At 35.7% G+C, this 19,602-nt stretch overlaps 1 protein-coding gene across 1 annotated transcript in view; it reads left to right on the forward strand.

Moving 5' to 3' along the window:
* The first annotated feature begins 19,277 nt into the window (after positions 1-19,277).
* The window catches only part of EPHA3 (EPH receptor A3), a 519,256-nt gene continuing 518,931 nt past the window's right edge, over positions 19,278-19,602 (forward strand). The window contains exon 1 of the mRNA XM_053706037.1: positions 19,278-19,424. Coding sequence (XP_053562012.1) covers positions 19,343-19,424 — 82 coding nt within the window. The 5' untranslated portion in view covers positions 19,278-19,342. The remainder of the gene's footprint in view (positions 19,425-19,602) is intronic.

Below are 19,602 nucleotides of genomic sequence, written 5' to 3' on the forward strand. Positions count from 1 at the left end.
GAAGACTACACAGGAAAATATTACCGATACACAACTAATATTTCCTAACGCACCATTGACACAAGAAGTAACTAACATTCAAAACCTGGTTACTAGTATTTCAGATGCCCTCACCCCTAAATTCGATGCTCTTAAAACTGAATTAAAACAGGATATCCTTTTGTTAACACAAGAAATACGGCAGTTCTCTGTTAGACTACAAGAAGTGGAACAGAGGGTGTCTGATCTAGAAGATACTACAAACATACATAGTTCAAAATTTGAAACAACAGAAACTAATATACAAAAAATCCAAAATAAACTGGAAGACTTAGAGAATCGTTCCAGAAGGAACAACATAAGAATTATTGGTCTTCCAGAAGAACATCAAAATGAGAACCTTGTCTCCTTTATCTCAGAGTCACTACCTAAAATTCTTAAAATACCAACCACACATCAACCTATACTAGTTGAAAGAGCACACAGACTAGGCTCCCCCTATACAGATAATAAAGGTAGAAATAGACCTAGGCCAATTTTAGCAAAATTATTAAATTACCAGGACAAAATTGCATTACTTCACTACTATCGTAAGCAGCAACCGATTACATTTAAAGGGGCTACAATCTTATTATTTCAGGATTTCTCTGCTGATACAGCAGCAAAAAGAAGGGAGCTTGCCCCTGTTTGCTCTAAATTTATTCAAAAAGGCCACCGAGCAATGATAATTTATCCCCACAAACTTAAGGTCATAGCACATGGAGAATCACATTGGTTCGAAGAAACCACTTCGGCTGAAATTTTTTTTAAAACACTTGACTCCTTAGACCAACAACAGAATGTAGAAGTGTAACAAACTTTAAAATCTAACAAAAGAATGTTTAGGAATGCAGACTTCCAATAGGGTAGACCCTTGTCCTTTGATAGACAAGAGTTATGGGATTCTTCCCCCTCACGTGTGTGACAGTTTTAAAAGAAAGGACCTCCCTTTAAGATGGGTTTTTTTGTTTGTTTTTTCCCTCTTCTCTTTTTCCCTGTCTCTCTCTCCCTCAATCCCCGTCTCTATAGCTTAATACACTTATCTCCTAAATGGAAAAAATAGAAAAATGTAAGATTGTATCATGGAATGTAGGAGGTATCTCCACACCTATTAAACGCAAGGTAATTCTCACACAACTACGTAAGTCCCATACCGATATTGGTTTCATCCAGGAAACACATTTGTCCGCAGAGGAAACCTTAAAATTAAAAACCTCTTGGGTTAAAGATGTATACTTCTCTGCTGGTGTTGAGAGAAAAGGGGGGTAGCAATACTAATAGGTAAAAAAATTAAGTCAGATGTTATTCACTGCGTGGCCGATCCGGGGGGGAGATATGTCATGTTAAAAATAAAGATTGCCAGGAAGATGTACACATTGTGTAATACATATGGCCCAAACGTGTTTGACTCAGAATATTGGGATAATCTCCAATCAAAGCTCCTATCCTATACTGAAGGCTCTCTAATTATCGCCGGTGACTTTAATATGGCACCACAATGCCCACTAGACAGGCTAAGACAAGACACTAAATATCGGAAACAAAAAAGAGATAACTTAGAAACTAAAATGTATAAAAAAATTATGCACAATCTAGCTATACACGATATATGGAGAAATCAAAACCCAACCGCCCAGAACTTTACATGTCTTTCAAAAGCCCATAAAACCATGTCCAGAATAGATATCTTTTTGATTGACGAGCGTATCCCAACAACAAGTGTCAAAGCGACAATAATGCCAATATTACTTTCAGACCATGCACCCATCTCTCTTGAATTGTTAGTAGCACCTGCGCACCGTACTGCATCACGTTTCTTCTTTCCCTACCACTTAACATCTGACCTAAAATTTAAAAATTGCCTATTGAATAAATATAAAGAATATGTACACTTTAATAGAGATTACCTTAAAAACCCTGAAATATTTTGGGAAACAGCGAAAGCTGTAATGAGGGGGGAAATTATTGCCTATGGTGCCACTTTGCTAAAAAAAATTAGGCTAAGGGAAAAGGAATCTCATAAATTTTTGCTTAATTCTTATAATCAGTATTTATCGGATAGAACTCCTCTCAACTGGGCAAAATACCTACGCGCAAAAAGCGAGAGAGATGCCTTTATACTATCACAAGAAACACAAAAAGAATTAAGAACCCAAGCCAGAATGTATAGATACGGCAATAAGTCAGGTAGAATACTGGCTAAACTAATCAAAAATGAAAGAAAACAACTAAATATAGATAAACTGCACCATAAAGGGGAACTTGTCTCTAGACCTGATGACATTCTGACAATATTCTATGAATATTTTAAAGAACTGTACGCGCCTAAAGCCAATGAGGTAAATAACTCGGATGACTTCTGGAGCAAAATTGAACATCCTACACTGGCTCCAGAAGACATTACCAATTTGAATGCCCCCGTCTCGACGGAAGAGATTGAGAAAGTAATATCCAAATTATCCCTAAACAAAGCACCTGGCCCTGATGGTCTGCCTAGTGAATTCTATAAAATCATGCTTAGCGAAGCCACTCCGCATATTTGTACTCTTTTTAATAGTTTCTTTATTGATGGCAAACCCACTCCCCCATCCTTTTCTCAATCATATACAACATTAATACTTAAAGGAGGCAAAGATCCCGCTTGCAAAGAATCATATAGGCCTATAGCCCTCCTTAATGTTGATTATAAAATTCTAACAGCAGTACTGGCGGCTAGATTACAAGGGGTTCTTGCAAAAATCATCCACTCAGATCAATCAGGGTTTCTAAATAACAGAAACTCTGCTGCGAAAATTAGAGAGGTGTTGGTGGTGACAGAATATTACAAGACTATGTCTGACATAAATAGCGGGGGAGAGGGCATACAGGATCTTGCTGTCATTTCTATTGATGCAGAGAAGGCATTTGACTCAATTATCCATGAGCATATACACTCTTCATTAAAACATTTTGGTATTAAAGGTAAATTTACTGACTTTATAGGAAACCTCTATGCCTTCTCTGCTACAAAATTGATAGTAAATAACAACTTCTCTCCCTCTATCCCTATAGGCAGAGGAACGCGGCAGGGCTGCCCTCTCTCCCCGCTCCTCTTTAACATTGCCATTGAACCCCTGGCAATTAAAATAAGACAAGCTCTAGATGGTATCAAAATTCATAATCATGAAATTAAGATCGGATTATATGCGGATGATCTACTTGTCTATATGGCAAACACTAAACTAAATATGCCGAAACTCTTTTCTATAATGGACAACTTTGGTTTCTTCTCTGGATATAAAGAAAATTACACGAAATCTGAGATATATTGGCTCAGGAATACTAAAAACTCGGTAACAAATTTACCATTTCGACAGGTTATAGACTCTTTTAAATATCTTGGGATTCATATCCCGGTCAGAACTGAGGATCTTTACAAACTTAATATCCCTCCAGTGTTAAAGGTAATTAAAGAAAAGCTTAAGCACTGGCATAATTTGCCAATATCACTATCAGGCCGAATAGCCCTATTTAAAATGGCCCTCCTCCCAAAATTACTCTATATTCTCCAGAATACACCCATATTACTATTAGGGAAAGATATTCGATTAATTAACAGTTTACTTACAGAATTCCTATGGCAAGGGAAAAGAGCAAAAATATCTTTCAGGAAACTCTCAGTACCAAGGGAATCTGGGGGACTGGCCCTGCCTGATATTTTGCTATATAATCTTTCTTTTCTCGCGCGTATACCTATAGATTGGATCATCTGCAATAACTACATTTTAAATAATGAACTAGAATCCAATGTCGGCTACCCATATGACCTAACTGCACTGCTCCACCTCGACCTAAAAGAAATTCCGATAGAAATTAAAAAGTTTAAAACAATCTACAATCCGATCAAAGCTTGGCAAAAAATAGCAAAGCTTCTTTCAATAAATAGCAAAGCCTCTCCATATCTTCCGATATTAGGAAATCCTAAATTTCAAGCAGGCATTCTTTCAGATGTCTTTAAAAGATGGCAATATACTGGTCTGACTAAGGTTTATCAAATAATTGATAAAGAAAGACAATGTATTAAATCATTTCAAGAACTAAATATGGACTTTAGCCTGCCAAATAAAGACTTTTTCGCATATCTACAACTTAGGCATTATGCGCAGGAATTAGTTAAAAAAAAAAGGCTGGAACTGGAATATAGGTAAACTTGAAGACTGGTTGACACTAACCAGAAATGGCCATATTTCTATTGCACCGTGCTACTACTTTCTAGGTATCAATAAAGGTGCTACGGTTCTAACACAATTGACTGCAAATTGGAATATACCAAATGTCTTGAATAATATAGAAACAAAAACCCTTCAACTTTCAATTAAAAAGATTACTCAAAACACACTCTCAGCTACATGGAGAGAGGCCCACATTAAATTTCTTCACAGGGCATACTTCACCCCGGAGAAAGGCTACAAATGTGCTAACTTGGGATTTTATAAATGTCCCAAGTATTCGTATCTGGCAGCCAATTTCTTGCATATGATATGGTACTGTCCAAGAGTCAGGAATCTTTGGCTTAAAGTAGAATACTGGCTAAAGAATGTACTTAAAATAACCCCTCTTTCTCTAACACTATTTCAGATAGTATTTGGATTAAGGGAACAACCCGGTAAACAGAGTAGTGAAAAGATTGTAATCTCCACTATATTAGCCACAAGGTATTTAATTTGTAAAAAATTGAAGACCCAGTCAATTCCATCTCTCCCTGAAGTTAAAAACTGTTTAAAAAAACAGTGTATACTAGAACAAAGGGATACAAACATAGAGAATGAGCAGGATGTCAAAAGATTCTTCAGTAACTGGGCAACTTTTTTAAAAATACTTTCTTCTACAGAAATAAATCACATAATCTTTCCGTTTCAGAATACAGAAATAGTCTTACTTGGAAACTGGTAGATAATAGAGAGAGAAAAATGCTTGCTGTGGGAGTGGGGGGAGGGGGCTGGGGGAAGGAGAAACTCTTCTTTTTTCTTTTTTCCTCCCTTTTTTTTTTTTTTTCTCTACACACGTGAGGGGGAGAAATGAGGTGGGATTGGGAAAATAAATAAAACCCCAAGACATTTCCATAGATAATCATGTGAGATGTAACAACATTAACTAATATAATTTTAAATACCGAGGCTATCTAGATTGAATACAGAATTATTTAAACAAAGATATCGGCCCATGATATGGTTTCATAATTATTTCTACTCTTGTTTTTTTCTGTTTACTTTGGATGACAATTGTATTATCTCTGACTTGTACTAACTTTATTTCGGATCTAGATACTTCCAAAGACAAATGTAAAAAAAAATACACTTAATGTAGCTTTAAATCTCCATCTTTATGTTGTGTAAAAATCATACTAACTTTGTGTAAATTTAGCAAACTCATTTTGATATATTTTGTTCTAATGGCTTTGTAGCTTGGTCTTTATATTTGTCTTCTGTACAAAATAGCAAATGTATGACATTGGATTTTTGGAATTTGTTTTGGTTTATAAATAAATAATAATAAAAAAAAAAAAATTGCATGCTCTATCTGAATAATGAAAGTTTAATTTTGATTTAAGTGTCCATTTAAGAAGACCGTAGTTTAGTTTCCTGGTCAGTTTATGTTTCTGCACGAGTCATTGGTGAATATAGCAGGGGTGCAGGAGATAGCTGACTACCTTAAAGTCAACTCCAAAATTGTTATTGTTTAAAAAGAAAGAAAATCTGTTTATTACCCATCCCCTAGTTTTGCACAGCCAACATGGTTATATTAATAATCTTTTTACCTCAGTGGTTACCTTGTATCTCAGCCTCTTCAGGCAGCCCCTTTATCACAAGGCTATTTATTTATTTTCTATTGACTTGCATTTTAGCCAATTAGTGCAGGTTCATGCACAACTCCATGGGAGAGAGCACAATGTTATCTATATGACACACATGAATTACCAGTATCTTGTTGTGAAAAGCTAATAAAAAAGCATGTGATAAGAGACTGTATGAAATGGCTTAGAAACAGGCAGAAATTTAGAGGTTTAAATGTTATCAAATATATTAATATAACAATGTTGGTGGTGCAAAGCTGGGGAATGGGTAGTAAAGGCGTTATCTATATTTTTTAAACAATAACAATTTTGGTGTTGACTGTCCCTTTAAAGACTTCTTGCTGTTGGGCCTGGCTGTGTCTGGTCAATGTGCTTGGTAGTGCTGATGCAATGCTTCATGGAACACTATAGTGTCCCATTGGTTGCGTATTCAGTGAGGCCGTGTACATTGTTTATCTTATTCTATATCAAAATTGATACTGTGGAAGATTTATAAAGACTGTTCAGTTATAATCTGGACAAACTTTGACAGGATGTAAAAGAGGCATTAGGGGCAAAGTGGTTATCTGTTAAAAAGTACAGTTCCTTCTAGGCTTATAAAATGGTATGGCTGGGAACTGATTTTACTTTCCCTAGTACTGGCTACTTATGAGTGGCTTGGTTTTTTCACACTTGAATACATATGTATATGTGCAGAAGAGCAGCCTTAAAGGGACAGTATACACTAATTGTCATATAACTGCATGTAATAGACACTACTATAAAGAATAAGATGCACAGATACTGATATAAAAATCCAGTATAAAACTGTTTAAAAACTTACTTAGAAGCTCTCAGTTTAGCTCTAATAAAAAGGTTGCCGGAAAGCCCACTGCAAGTGGGAAATAAGACACTCCCCCCTCCCCCTTCTTTTGCATATGAAAAGACCCTTTACACACACAGGAGCAAGCTGGAGAAGGTAGCTGACGGTATTCACATAAAACTTTGGGGCTTGGTTAGGAGTCTGAAAATCAGTGCAATGTTATTTAAAAATATGCAAAACTATAAAAAAAAATAAAAAAAACAACTTTATGGGCTTTATAAATAGATTATCTACAAAACATTTATGCAAAGAAAAAATGAGTGTATAATGTCCCTTTAAATAGTCCCAGTCTGATTAGGAAAATGCCTGCAGCTTGCAGACAGGTGGGGGAGCTAGAGAGCAAGCCAGCTCTGACTACAGTTTCACAAATGATAATCATGACTTAGGGCTCTCCAGTGCCTCTGAGGGGAAAACAACAAGACAGCAAAATTAGGAAACCCACGATCAATACTAGGCATGGGTGTGACAGTAACTCCCAGAAAACTGTGCTTCTTTCTCTTAAACCAAGCTACATTCAAGGCGATAGTAAGGAAAAGCAGTTGTCTTTTTTTTTTTCTGCTGCAGTTTGTACCCAGGTGGGGAGGAAATTCCAGGCTATATTCAATGTGATAAAAATGAAATTAAATTGTCTTCCCCCCTCCAGACACCCATGAGTCCTGTGATCTTGTTGGTTGCTAAAAAAAAAATCCTGGTGTTCACAGAAGAACAGAATGTAAATATGTAGCCCTCAATCAAGCAATAAATTCTCAACTTGTACAGGAGGAATGCCCACTGGAACAGGATCTGTGTCTTAGCAGGTGAGCGTAAACTGGAACAGGATCGAATTGTGTCTTGGCAGGTGAGTGTACACTGGAACAGGATCTGTGTCTTGGCAGGTGAGCATACACTGGGACAAGGTCTGTGCTGTTGCAGGTGAGCATACACTGGGACAAGGTCTGTGCTGTGGCAGGTGAGTGTACACTGAGACAGGGTCTGTGCCTTGGCATGTGAGCGTACACTTGGACAAGGTCTGTGCTGTGGCAGGTTTGCGTACACTGGGACAGGTTCTGTTCATTGGCAGGGGAGAGCGTACACCTGGATAGGGTCTGTGCTGTGGCAGGTGAGCATACACAGGATAGGTTCTGTTCATTGGCAGGGGAGAGCATACACCTGGATAGGGTCTGTGCTGTGGCAGGTGAGCATACACTGGGATAGGTTCTGTGCCTTGGCAAGTGAGCTTACACTAGGACAGGGTCTGTCTCGTGGCATGTGAGTGTACACTAGGACAGATTCTGTGCCTTGGCAGGTGAGCGTACACTGGGAAAGGCTCTGTGCCCTGGCAGGTGAGTGTACACTGAAACAAGGTTTGTGCCTTGGCAGGTGAGCATACACTGGAAAAGGGTCTGTGCCTTGGCACTGGAGTGTACACTGGAACAGGGTCTGTGCCCTGGCAGGTGAGCATTTACCGGAAGAGGCCTTGGCAGGTGAGCATAAACTGGAAAAGGGTCTGTGCCTTGGCACTGGAGTGCACACTGAAAAAGTGTCTATGCCCTGGCAGGTGAGCATTCACCGGAAGAGATGGTCAGCAGGATCCACAGGCAGTAGAGAGGTCAGACAGGCCAAGGTTATGAACCACAGAGGCAAAAGAAATAAAACAAAATCCAAAAACAGGTATCAGTCCAATCTTTCGTAGTACACAGGGGAAAACCGGAAAGGTTCATGGAGCCAGGAAGACCAATCACAACAGAGAGCTGAAAGCTGAACAGAGGCATAAACAAAGGGATTAAATACAAAGTCAGGGCATGGAGGAGACTGTAAAGCAGCCTTAAAGGAACATAAAACCCAACATTTTCTTTCATGATTCAGATAGAGCATACAAAGTTCTAATTTACTTCTATTACCAATTTTTCTTTGTTTTCTTGTTATCTTTTGTTAAAAAGCAAGAAGATAAGTTCAGGAGTGTACACGTAACTCCATCACTATAGCAGCAGGTTTGCAACAATGTTATACATTAGCTAGAGTACTAGATGGCAGCACTATTTCATGCCATGTAATGCTCCAGACATGTGCACACTACCTATCTAGATATCTCTTCAACAAAGAATAACATGAGAACAAAAATCCCATTTGATAATAGAAGAATATTGGAAACGTTTTAAAACTGTATGCTCTGTCTAAATCATAAAAAAATGTGTTTTGTGTTTCCCTGTAAATAGTCCCCGTTTAATTAGGAAACTTCCTACATCTGGCAAACAGGTGGAGCCAGAGAGCAAGCCAGCACTACAGCACTTTACAAAAAGCTCTGAGCCAGAGCCCTTCAGTGGCTTAGAGGGGAAAGCCCCAGGACAGCAGAGGTAGACAACTTGGGATCAATACTGGGCACGAGTGTGACAGCAACTCTGAGAATACTGTGGATTAAAAGCAAAAAAAAGGCATTACATTTTCTTTTTTTCCCCTGCAGTTTGCACCCAAGTGGGGAGGAAAATCCAGGGGGGCAAATGCTATTTCTTTCCCTAGGAGTAATTGAAGAACAATATGTGAATATGAAGCAATCAGTCAAGCAATAAAATCTCAACTTACATAACTTTAATAAATACTGCATTTTATAACTGTTCCTAGCCGTTTTGCTTCCTTCTAGCTTTTCAGTAGTTACACAAACTCTTTAATACATGAATATTAAAATGCTTATCTGCTATATATGGGTCTAGAACACATGAAGTTTAATACAACAGCATAGTCACGTGGGAATTTCTTTAGAAGTTTTTAATATTATAACAAAATCTGATAATAGGTAGGCTGCTGGTCGTTCAGAGAAACAGGTGAAATGTGTTAACAAACAAGCTCTGTATGCAAAATATTTTAAAAGGAAATGTGTGCTTAAACCATGCATAAAAAAATGTTTTAATTCTAAGTTTAGCTATTCTAATTCTTAAAATTTGACATTTCATATTTTCATATAAACAATTTTGTTTCTGCAAAAATGCATCTTTTTAAGAAAATAAATAGGACTACTGCATTTAATTAAAACAAAGATATCTGATTCTCCTTAGGTTGGATTCAGGGCTGTTTGCAACATTATAAAGTTTTAATAGGACTTTAAATGAATAATATATAGATCAACAAAAAACTTCTCTTGTCAAATCAAATCATATCTATATGACCACCCATGATAAGAAAACTATAATGCTTCCCCTTTGCACACTGAGTTTACAACAGGCACTCATGGACACTGGTTGCAAAATCCACATATGCTGTCCTGTACATAGCCGACACTGTCATGGTGCTTCTTAAATGGATATGAAATCCAAATATTTTCCTTTATGATTCAGATAGAGCCTGCATTTTTAAGCAACTTTCTAATTTACTCCTATTATACATTTTTCTTCATTCTCTTTGCATCTCTATTTGAAAAAGCAGGAAAGTAAGCTTAGGAGCCAGCCCGCTTTGGTTCAGCATCCTTCAGCAATCAGCAAGCGCTAACCAGGTGCTGTACCAAAATGGGCCGGCTCCTATGCTTACATTAATGCTTTTCCAAAAAAGATACCAAATGAACAAAGAAAATTGTATAGGAGTAAATTAGAAAGTTGCTTAACATTGCATGCTCTATCTGAATCACAAAAGAAAAAAAATGGATTTCATATCCTTTTAATGCCAAGGCGCTAAACCTTCTTCTATGAATTAAACATCTGTGCTTCGAAGTCCTTGAGCTTCTGGGTAACACTTCTTGTTTAAGTGCAAGTGGAAATTGGAGTACCTGAGCTTGAAAATACTTGAATGAAAAAAAAATACCACCATAGCACACTTGTAAAAAAAAAAATACAATACCAGTCTTTATTAATATAGACATTAAAAGATGAACAAATAATTTTAAAAAAATCTTCATTTGATTATTTATATTAGCTTCAATATAATTTTTATGATGGTCTTGTATTGAAATCACCATCTATTTCAGTTCTATTTTTTCCTGTAAATTATCACACCAGTACAATATCAGACCACTTACTTCTCCTTTTAACTTAAAGGGACAGTCTACACCAGAATTTGTATTGTTTAAAAATATAGATGATCCCTTTATTACCCATTCCCTAGTTTTGCATAACCAACACAAATATCTAAATACACTTTTTACCTCTGTGATTACCTTGTATCTAAGCCTCTGCAAACTGCCCCCTTATTTCAGCTCTTTTGGCAGACACCCTTTTTAGCCAATCAGAGCTGGCTCACTGGAACTCCACGTGCATGAGCACAGTGTTATCTATATGACACACATAAACTAACACCCTCTAGTGGTAAAAAACTGTCATAATGCCCGGAGAGAAGAGGCGGCTTTAGAGATTAGTATATGAACATCCTAGGTTTAGCTTTTAACTAAGAATACCAAGAGAACAAAGCAAAATTGGTGATAAAAGTAAACTGGAAAATTGTTTAAAATTACATTCTCTATCTGAATCATGAAAGTTTATTTTGGACTAGACTGTCCCTTTAAGAAATACCCCACGCTTTAAGAAATACCCCAAATGGACGTAGGTACTACGTCACAGAGTACTTTGCCTAGCGCACTCTGTTGACCTAAATCCAACAGTCTGTCTCATGCTGTGGCCATCGCTGTCAGCTTTGACAGTTAAAACTGCAGCCAGGGGCAGAAGGCATCTGCCTTCATATGGTAAGGAAGAACTGGTCGTTCTTCCATTACCATATGAAGGTAGATCGCTGATACAGACAGTGGCACTGTTAATTATACTGGCATCACAAAAACCTTACAAAACAATTTGAACCCTATAAAAAACAGTCCATTCTAATGGTATACACAAAAGAAAACTTGGAAAACCTGAAAGAAAAATGAAATAAAAATAAAAACAAGATAGCCTTGTTTACAAGACTCTTGCTGAACTCTGCAAGTAAAAAAATATGATCTCTCTACAGTACACCCCATGATGCCCCTTTGCCAGCCCTTCATTCTGACTGCAAGGTTTCTGAGATGCCTCTTGTTCTATCCAGCAACACCACTTTACCCTAAGAAAACAGACATGGAAATATTTTACAATTACAAACATGTACATAAGCCATTTTGCAAAAAGATTGCAGTTGTGTTTATTGTTTTTCTGTATATTGTTAGTGGTTGATGTGCGAGATTTTACATATTGGGCACTAAATGCAGCTATAGATGTTCATGGCAGGAATGCTCAATAATGAAACAGTGGAAAAGATAGGTAAAGTGAGACTCAATTAATTTCGAACATGATCTTGCCTTTACAAAGAGGTGTCTCGCAACCTCAGGAGCATCTATGAATCTATGAAAATATATCATCTCCATGTGCAACAACTGTACAAATAAGAAAATGGGCTTAAATTTAAAGTTCAAAATATAAATGCACAATTGTGAGTTTGTAACAATAAACACAAAGAGTGATCAGCTCTTCATAAATACATAAATACATGTTTCTACATATATCTGATGGTATATGTGTTAATGACTATATATATATATATATATATATATATATATATATATATAATATATATATATATATATATATACATACACACACACATACATGAATATATATACAGTAGGTATGAATATATACAGATATATATAATAATATTTATTTAAAAATACATAGAACATATTCTGCTTTGTGCAGAACATTATAATATAAATATTTACAGTAAATACGTGGTATAACACCTGAGACACCTTATATCATTGAATCCTTACAACTTTTTTGTGTAATATTTTTTTTTTTTAAATAGTTTTTATTGGATGATGTTATTATGAGTTTAACTGTACTTTGTAACGTAACCAGTTAACCAGAGCTCTGAGAAGACAGTAATAATTCTAGCGTAAATTGTGATTGAGCTCAAGCGATTGTATTTACTTTCAAGTTTCAACTTCTAATACTAGCCGTAAACCTGACGCATGTAAACAGCCAACATAAACCCCTTTTCGCTTCCACATAACTGTTAACACGCAACTCGTAATCTGGTCTTATATGTTCCATAAACATGATCGGAATATATGCCTCCTCCCAGTGCTGAAACTTACATTCATTAGAGAAGATATGCTCTAAATGTTTAGAGACTATGAGCCCATTACTTTGATATGGAATGCACATTACCGATCATCTCTACAGCGAGGGTCAGCATACTGTCTCCTAGGGCTAGATTATATTCCAAATATAACTGGTAACAACAACAACAAAAAATAGAGGACACTGTGTGTTAGTACCAGTTGGAAAGTCAACAACTAGAATCTTATTATGCTTCAGGTATGCATACTGAAATATACAAAATTGATTTAAGTTAAAGGGACAGTCAACTAAAAACATTTTATTGTTTAAAAAGATAGATAATCCCTTTATCATCCATTCCCCAGTTCTGCACAGCCAAGAAGGTTATATTAAAGGGACAGTCTACACTAAAATTGTTATTGTTTAAATAGCTAGATAATGCCTTTACTACCCATTCCCCAGTTTTGCACAACCAACATTGCTAGATTAATAAACTTTATAACATTTTAACCTCTAAATTTCTGCCTGTTTCAAAGGCTCTATAAACAGCCTCTTAATCACATGCTTTTTATTTGCTTTTCACAACAGGACACTGCTAGTTCATGTGGGCAACATAGTTAACAATGTGTTCACGTTCAAGGAGTTATTTAAGATTTAGGAAAACACAGTACTAAATGCAAGTCAATAGAAAAAAATAGTCATGTGATCAGGGGCTGTCAGAAGAATCTTAGATACAAAGTAATCATAGAGGTAAAAAGTATATTAATATAACTGTGTTGGTTATACAAAACTGGGGAATGGGTAATAAAGAGATTATTGTTCTCTATTGTTAGCTTTTTTGTGCAGAACCCATGGACGTGAGCACAATGTTATCTATATGGCCCACATGAACTAGCAGTCCCCTATTGTGAAAAGCAAATAAAAAATAATTTCATTAAGAGGCTGTCTATAGTGGCTTAGAAACAGGCAGCAATTTAGAGGTTTAAATGTTATAAAGTATATTAATATAACAATGTTGGTTGTGCAAAGCTGGGGAATGGGTAGTAAAGGTGTTATCTAACTTTTTAAACAATATTACAAATTATATTTCTTACAGGGATATAAAATTTGCATTTTATATCCCTTTAAGAAAGCTGGATAGGGTAAGCGCTTAAACCCCTCAATCTCAGCTCTCCATATCCTAGAGACCTCAAAAACCCACTATTTGAAAGTTAATTGCCTGCTCTTTCAAACGGTGTGGGTCTTGGGGTATAAAAAACAATTAAAATAAAAAAATAAATAAATAAAAATGTTAAAACACTGCATATCATTTTATAACAGGCCATCAGAAAGGCCAAGAGACCCCAATGGTCCCTTCTTTTAAATCCCAGAAGACCCTCTAAATAAAGGCCCTATATAAGGTTTAATAGCCAGGTTATCACTATGGTAATTTAGTTAATCTATCTATCCATACATCTATTTATCATCTATCTATCTATATACTTATGCATACCAAAAGGCTTTAATGTATATTACATTTTCCATTTCTTCTTTTTACTATAGAGTTTAGAAAAACAAACAAACTTTTTTTACAACTTTATTAAAAATGTAATACGTTTTTTTTTTATAAACAAACCCTCAGGATTCAGATAGTGCATAACATTTTAAACAACTTTTCAATTTACTTCTATTATCAAACTTTCTTCCCTTTTTTGTTATCCTTTGTTGAAAAGCATGGATGTAAGTTCAGGAGTGTGCACGTGTCTGCGGAACTATGTGGAAGCAGTTCTGCAAAATTGTTATACATTAGCAAAGCACTAGATGGCAGCACTATTTTCTGTCATTTAGTTCTTCAGGCATGTGCACACTACCTACCCATGTATCTCTTCAACAAAGAATAAAATGAGAATGAAACAAATTTGATAATAGAAGTGAATTGGAAACTTTTTTAAAAACTGAATTCTCTATTTGAATAATGAGAGAGAAAATTTGTGTTCCATGTCCCTTTAAAGAGGGGGTCTCTAAGCACGTATAACATTATGGCCAAGAATAGCCTTGTAGTCAGCAGACTCAAGCCCAGATTGACTTTTCCAATAAAGGCATATGGTGGGTGGAGTTTGGCTATTAAAAAAACAATTGCATTAAAGGTATAGGAAAGTGAAAATTAAACTTGCATTATTCAGATAGAGCATGTCATTTTAAGATATTTTTAATTTCACTTCTATTTTCAAATGTGCTTTGTTCTCTTAGTATCCCTTGTTAAAAAATGAATATCCACATATCCTACACTAGTGGGAGCTGCTGCTAATTGGTGCCTGCACACATTTGTCTCTTGTGATTGGCTAAATAGATATTTTCAGCTTCCTGTCAGTGTTATTATTATCAGGTATTTGTAGAGCGCCAACAGATTCCGTAGTGCAATGCTGTCCCTTCAGTAATGGATAACAAGAGAATGAAGAAAATTTGATAATAGAATTAAATTGAAAAGTTGTTTAAAATTGTATGTTCTATCTGAAACATAAAAGAAAATTTTGAGGTGTACTATCCCTTTAAACAAGATGTTAATTTATTTTAAAAAAACTTTTAGACTTTTTTTTATTATTATTATTATTTATTTATAAAGCGCTAACAGGTTCTGCAGCGCTGTCCCTGGGTATAAAAAAGTACAACAGTGAAACAATACAATAAAAGACAAAATATAACAGAAATACAGGGGGAATTGAGGGCCCTGTTCCCGTGGGAACTTACAATATAGATAGTTTGGCTGATGTTATTCTAAAGCAATACAATTTTTAGTTACTGTCCTTTCAAATGGGAAAACAAATCCATGCAAACACTTTTTTATATATAAAAGGTACATTTTACAGACATTACAATGCATAATTATAGATTTGTGGTGCTTGATATTATGCCCTGGTTTCAGAATATGAATATTTTTTCAGGAATAGTAGTGTGCCATAGCATGTTAGTTAAAAAGAAAAAAAAGACATTCATATAGGAGAATGGCTAGGGCCACAAAACTCTTTGTTCTATTTTTCTATAACTGAACAACAGAGAGGTGTCTTCTGCACACAATTAACTAAGGATGCATAAGGGTTTCATTGTAGTCCCTTTGAATGAGTTGTATAATAATGGAGCAGTGATCATCTGCACCACTACACGCCAGAGGTTCGTTATAGATTATGTTACTAGTTCTATAGATATAGGAAAAACCTTCCAATAAGATTTTGTGTGCAACTGAAATATATAGATAATGGCTGTAAACACAGATATTACTTGGAAACTGAAGGGAAAACTACTGAGAACTCATGTTGTCCCCTAATAAATACCTAGACCCTATAAAAATAGAAAACATTTAGCTATAATAGAAAATAGAAATGACTACACAGTGACTGCTTAGAGCAGGGCACAACCTTATTGGAACCCAGCCCTAATTTAAAGAGAAGGTCAATTTTGACGAATTAGTGCCCGGTTTTTAATAATCCTATTAAAAACAAGGGCACTTTAATTCATCAAATTCCATTGATTCCCCCTGCCATCGGAAGCCTCTGCTTACGTCAGAAATGTTGAATCCAGCTTTCTCCAATCACGGCGTTCCCCAAGGGCAATCATGGCCTGAGGGAACGCCATGATTGGATGAAGCCAGATTCGTCATTTTGGACCCGCAAAAAGGGCTTGCGACGGGCAGAGGAAGCGCTGCAGCGGTTCTTAGGATTAAAAGGTAAGTTTTTGAATAAAACGCTTGAAATGTCAATTTTTATGAATTAAAGTGCCCTTGTTTTTAATAGGATTATTAAAAACCGGGCACTAATTTGTCAAAATTGACCTTCACTTTAATTTGCAACAATTAATTCAAATAAGCTAAACATACTCTCCACAGTCTATATAGTATGTTAGCACAATGGCCCCGATCATCTAAAGCTCTCTCGGCTGTCGAGATTATTAAAGAATGCTCGCCAGTATTTTCCTGGTGGAATGATCTAAAGCCACTTTTTACACTGAAAACAGGGTGTCTCTCTAAGGGGGCGTATACTGGATTTTCGTATGAAAAGTGCACAATAAAATTTGTATTTTAAATATCATACAAAACAAATAATTTAACCATTCACAAAAATGTAAACAAGGAAAACATGTATTGTTAAGTTGCATCCAAAATCGTAACAAAACTCTTCACCAAAAATCGTATTTTACCAAAAATATAAAATGTGTGTATAAATTACACAGGAAAAATCACCTAGAAATTCGAACTTAAAATATAAAGCGGAATTGGTGTTTTTCGTAAAATGGACTGAACATGGGCATTCTATCAACATATATGAAATCGTCTCTTTAATCCCGGTGTAATTCTGTAAAGATTTTCGCACTACAGATCTCACAGTTTTTTCTCGCCAACTAAAAGGTGATGAGCTTTTCTAAAAACATTCGAAAAATGAATACCCTAATAGAAAACACATGCATACAAAAATATAGGAAAACGTAAGATGCTTTACGCAGAAAGCAGTGTAATGTGATTTATATTGGCTGCAAGATATAATTTTGAAAGTGCACCCCCTGTTACCTGTCCCTATCCATTGAGCTCCATTACTTCCAATAGGAGACATCTCGCCACTCGTAGGGACTGCCCCTTTTTTACAATCATTCCACAAGGGCATCTCCTGTGTGGGTCGGCGAGAAAAAAACACATCTGATCTGGCAAAGTTTAGATCATTGAGTCCAATGTGAAGCACTTTACAAACCATTAATAAAGTGCCAGTTTTAAATATTTTGAAAGCATTTATTTTGTATGCAGAACACTGCTGATATATACTAAGCATATATATGTAAGTATATATATATATATATATGTGTGTGTAAGAATGTATATATAAATATAATATATTTTATTTATATATATATATATAAACACCCGCAAATTTCTACCAATCAGCAGCACAGATGTGGAACTAGTGCTGTTATATCAGTGACGTTTACCACTTGGGACCAGCAGTGCTCCACTTTGCGTGGGTTAAACACACAGTAGTCTAGGGTCCATAGTCATAACGGATTAGAGCATGTAATTTCGCTACTATAATAGCCCTTTAAACAAGGGTAGAGAGAGAGGAAGTGAGAAGAGAGATAGTAATGAATAGAGGGAGAGTTTCCAGCATTCACTATCAAAAACTATTAATTAGGGTGTGTCTGAAATCTAGGGCTGCAACAACTAATCGGTAAGATTGATCATAAAAATAGTTGTCAAAGAATGTCATTATCAATTAGGTGGTCAGCGATTAGTTGGTTATTGCACAGCACCAGCTGCTTCAATCCGATGAACTCCTGCACATGGTATTGTACAAACATTTTTATTTATTATTATTTTTTCTATCCGATTAATCGGATAATTATTGTCCGATTAATCGGATAGAAAAAAGATTAAAAAAATAAATAAATTAAATTTTTTTTGCACAATCTTAGTTGCAGTAGATCGTCAGATTAAAGCAGCTGGTGCTGTGCAACTGACCAACAAATCGCTGACCACCTAATTGATAATGAGATTTGTTGACAACTATTTTTATGATCAAAACTTACCGATTAGTATCATAATTTTTTTTTAAATATATCATCTCTTTTATTCTTTATTGTTGTATTCCCACATTTTCAAAACATAATTGACAAATAGTTTGAAAAAACGCTCTTACAGTACACATGAAACCATAAATTAGTATCACAAAAAAGTGTACAAAAATACAATCACACATTGTTTTAAAAAGTGATCGCAAAATCACCTTAAAGGGACATAAAACACTAAACAAATGCTAGATAGAATGACGCATTCAAAGAAAAGATTAGTCTGAGAATAAAATGCAGATGTATTTTTTAAAGTTTTATTAGTTGTTTAAATATTGACAAAATAAGTGTAAATTTTTAGTGTTTATAAAACAATAGGAGCTGCCATGTTGTAACTTAGGTTACCTTCTCTGCCAATTAGAAAAAGTTATAAATAGGTCACTAGAGTGTGCAGCCAATGACTGTGGGAAATATAACAGTGTTCTGCACTTCCATTTCTAACTGAAAAGCTCACAATTTCAAAATGGAATTACAGGAAAAGGGGGAAAATAAATCATTTTATAGATATGATTTATCATTTTATATTACCATCTCAAAGTGTTTAATGGCCCTTTAAAGCATTTTGGTGGAATAGCAAACTATAGGTTTCACTTTCATAAATAAAATAAATTCACTCAATAAATAAAGTTATATGTGTATAACTTAAACATACAAGGGATAACATTTGATAAACAGCTTCAGTTCAGAAATGCCAAATAACTCAGCAAATAAAAGGTTAAAATGTATGCTGTATCACTGTCACTTTGCAGCTGAAGTAAATGCAGCTGTTTTTCTTTCATTGCCCACACTGAGCAGGTTAATCAAATCACTTCCCATCTTGTATCCCTTGCAGTATTTTCCCAACTATCCCCAGTTGTTAGAGGCTGTGCTTTAGGACCCAGAGAAGCAGTAAACTGAAGCAGCAGCTTCCAGCAGACTCCTCCCTATCTCCAGTGTCAAACTTGACATCAGCCTGCAAGGCGAGCATGGTAACTTGTCCAGCAATCAGCGCTGCAGTCACATCAGTGGCTTGCTTGCTGGAGATATGCTCCTTACACATCCTTCTGCATTACAAGCATGGATTGTCAGCTCTACCCCATCCTCATCTCTCTCCTGCTCAGCTGCTCAGGGGAAATAACCTCTTATCCTTCCAATGAAGGTAAGAAAATACTAGACAAAAATATTATTAATAATTTCCTTCCACTTCTTTTTTAAGAAAACTTGACTTTTGATCATGATAAAACCAGCATAATAAACTCTGAGAATTTATGTCGGTGATAAGAGTTTCATTACATCTCAAATCTCAAGCAATTTAAAGAACAGTTAAGGAACAAAAT

Source organism: Bombina bombina, chromosome 3, assembly GCF_027579735.1.
Source record: "Bombina bombina isolate aBomBom1 chromosome 3, aBomBom1.pri, whole genome shotgun sequence".
Classification (NCBI taxonomy): domain Eukaryota; kingdom Metazoa; phylum Chordata; class Amphibia; order Anura; family Bombinatoridae; genus Bombina; species Bombina bombina.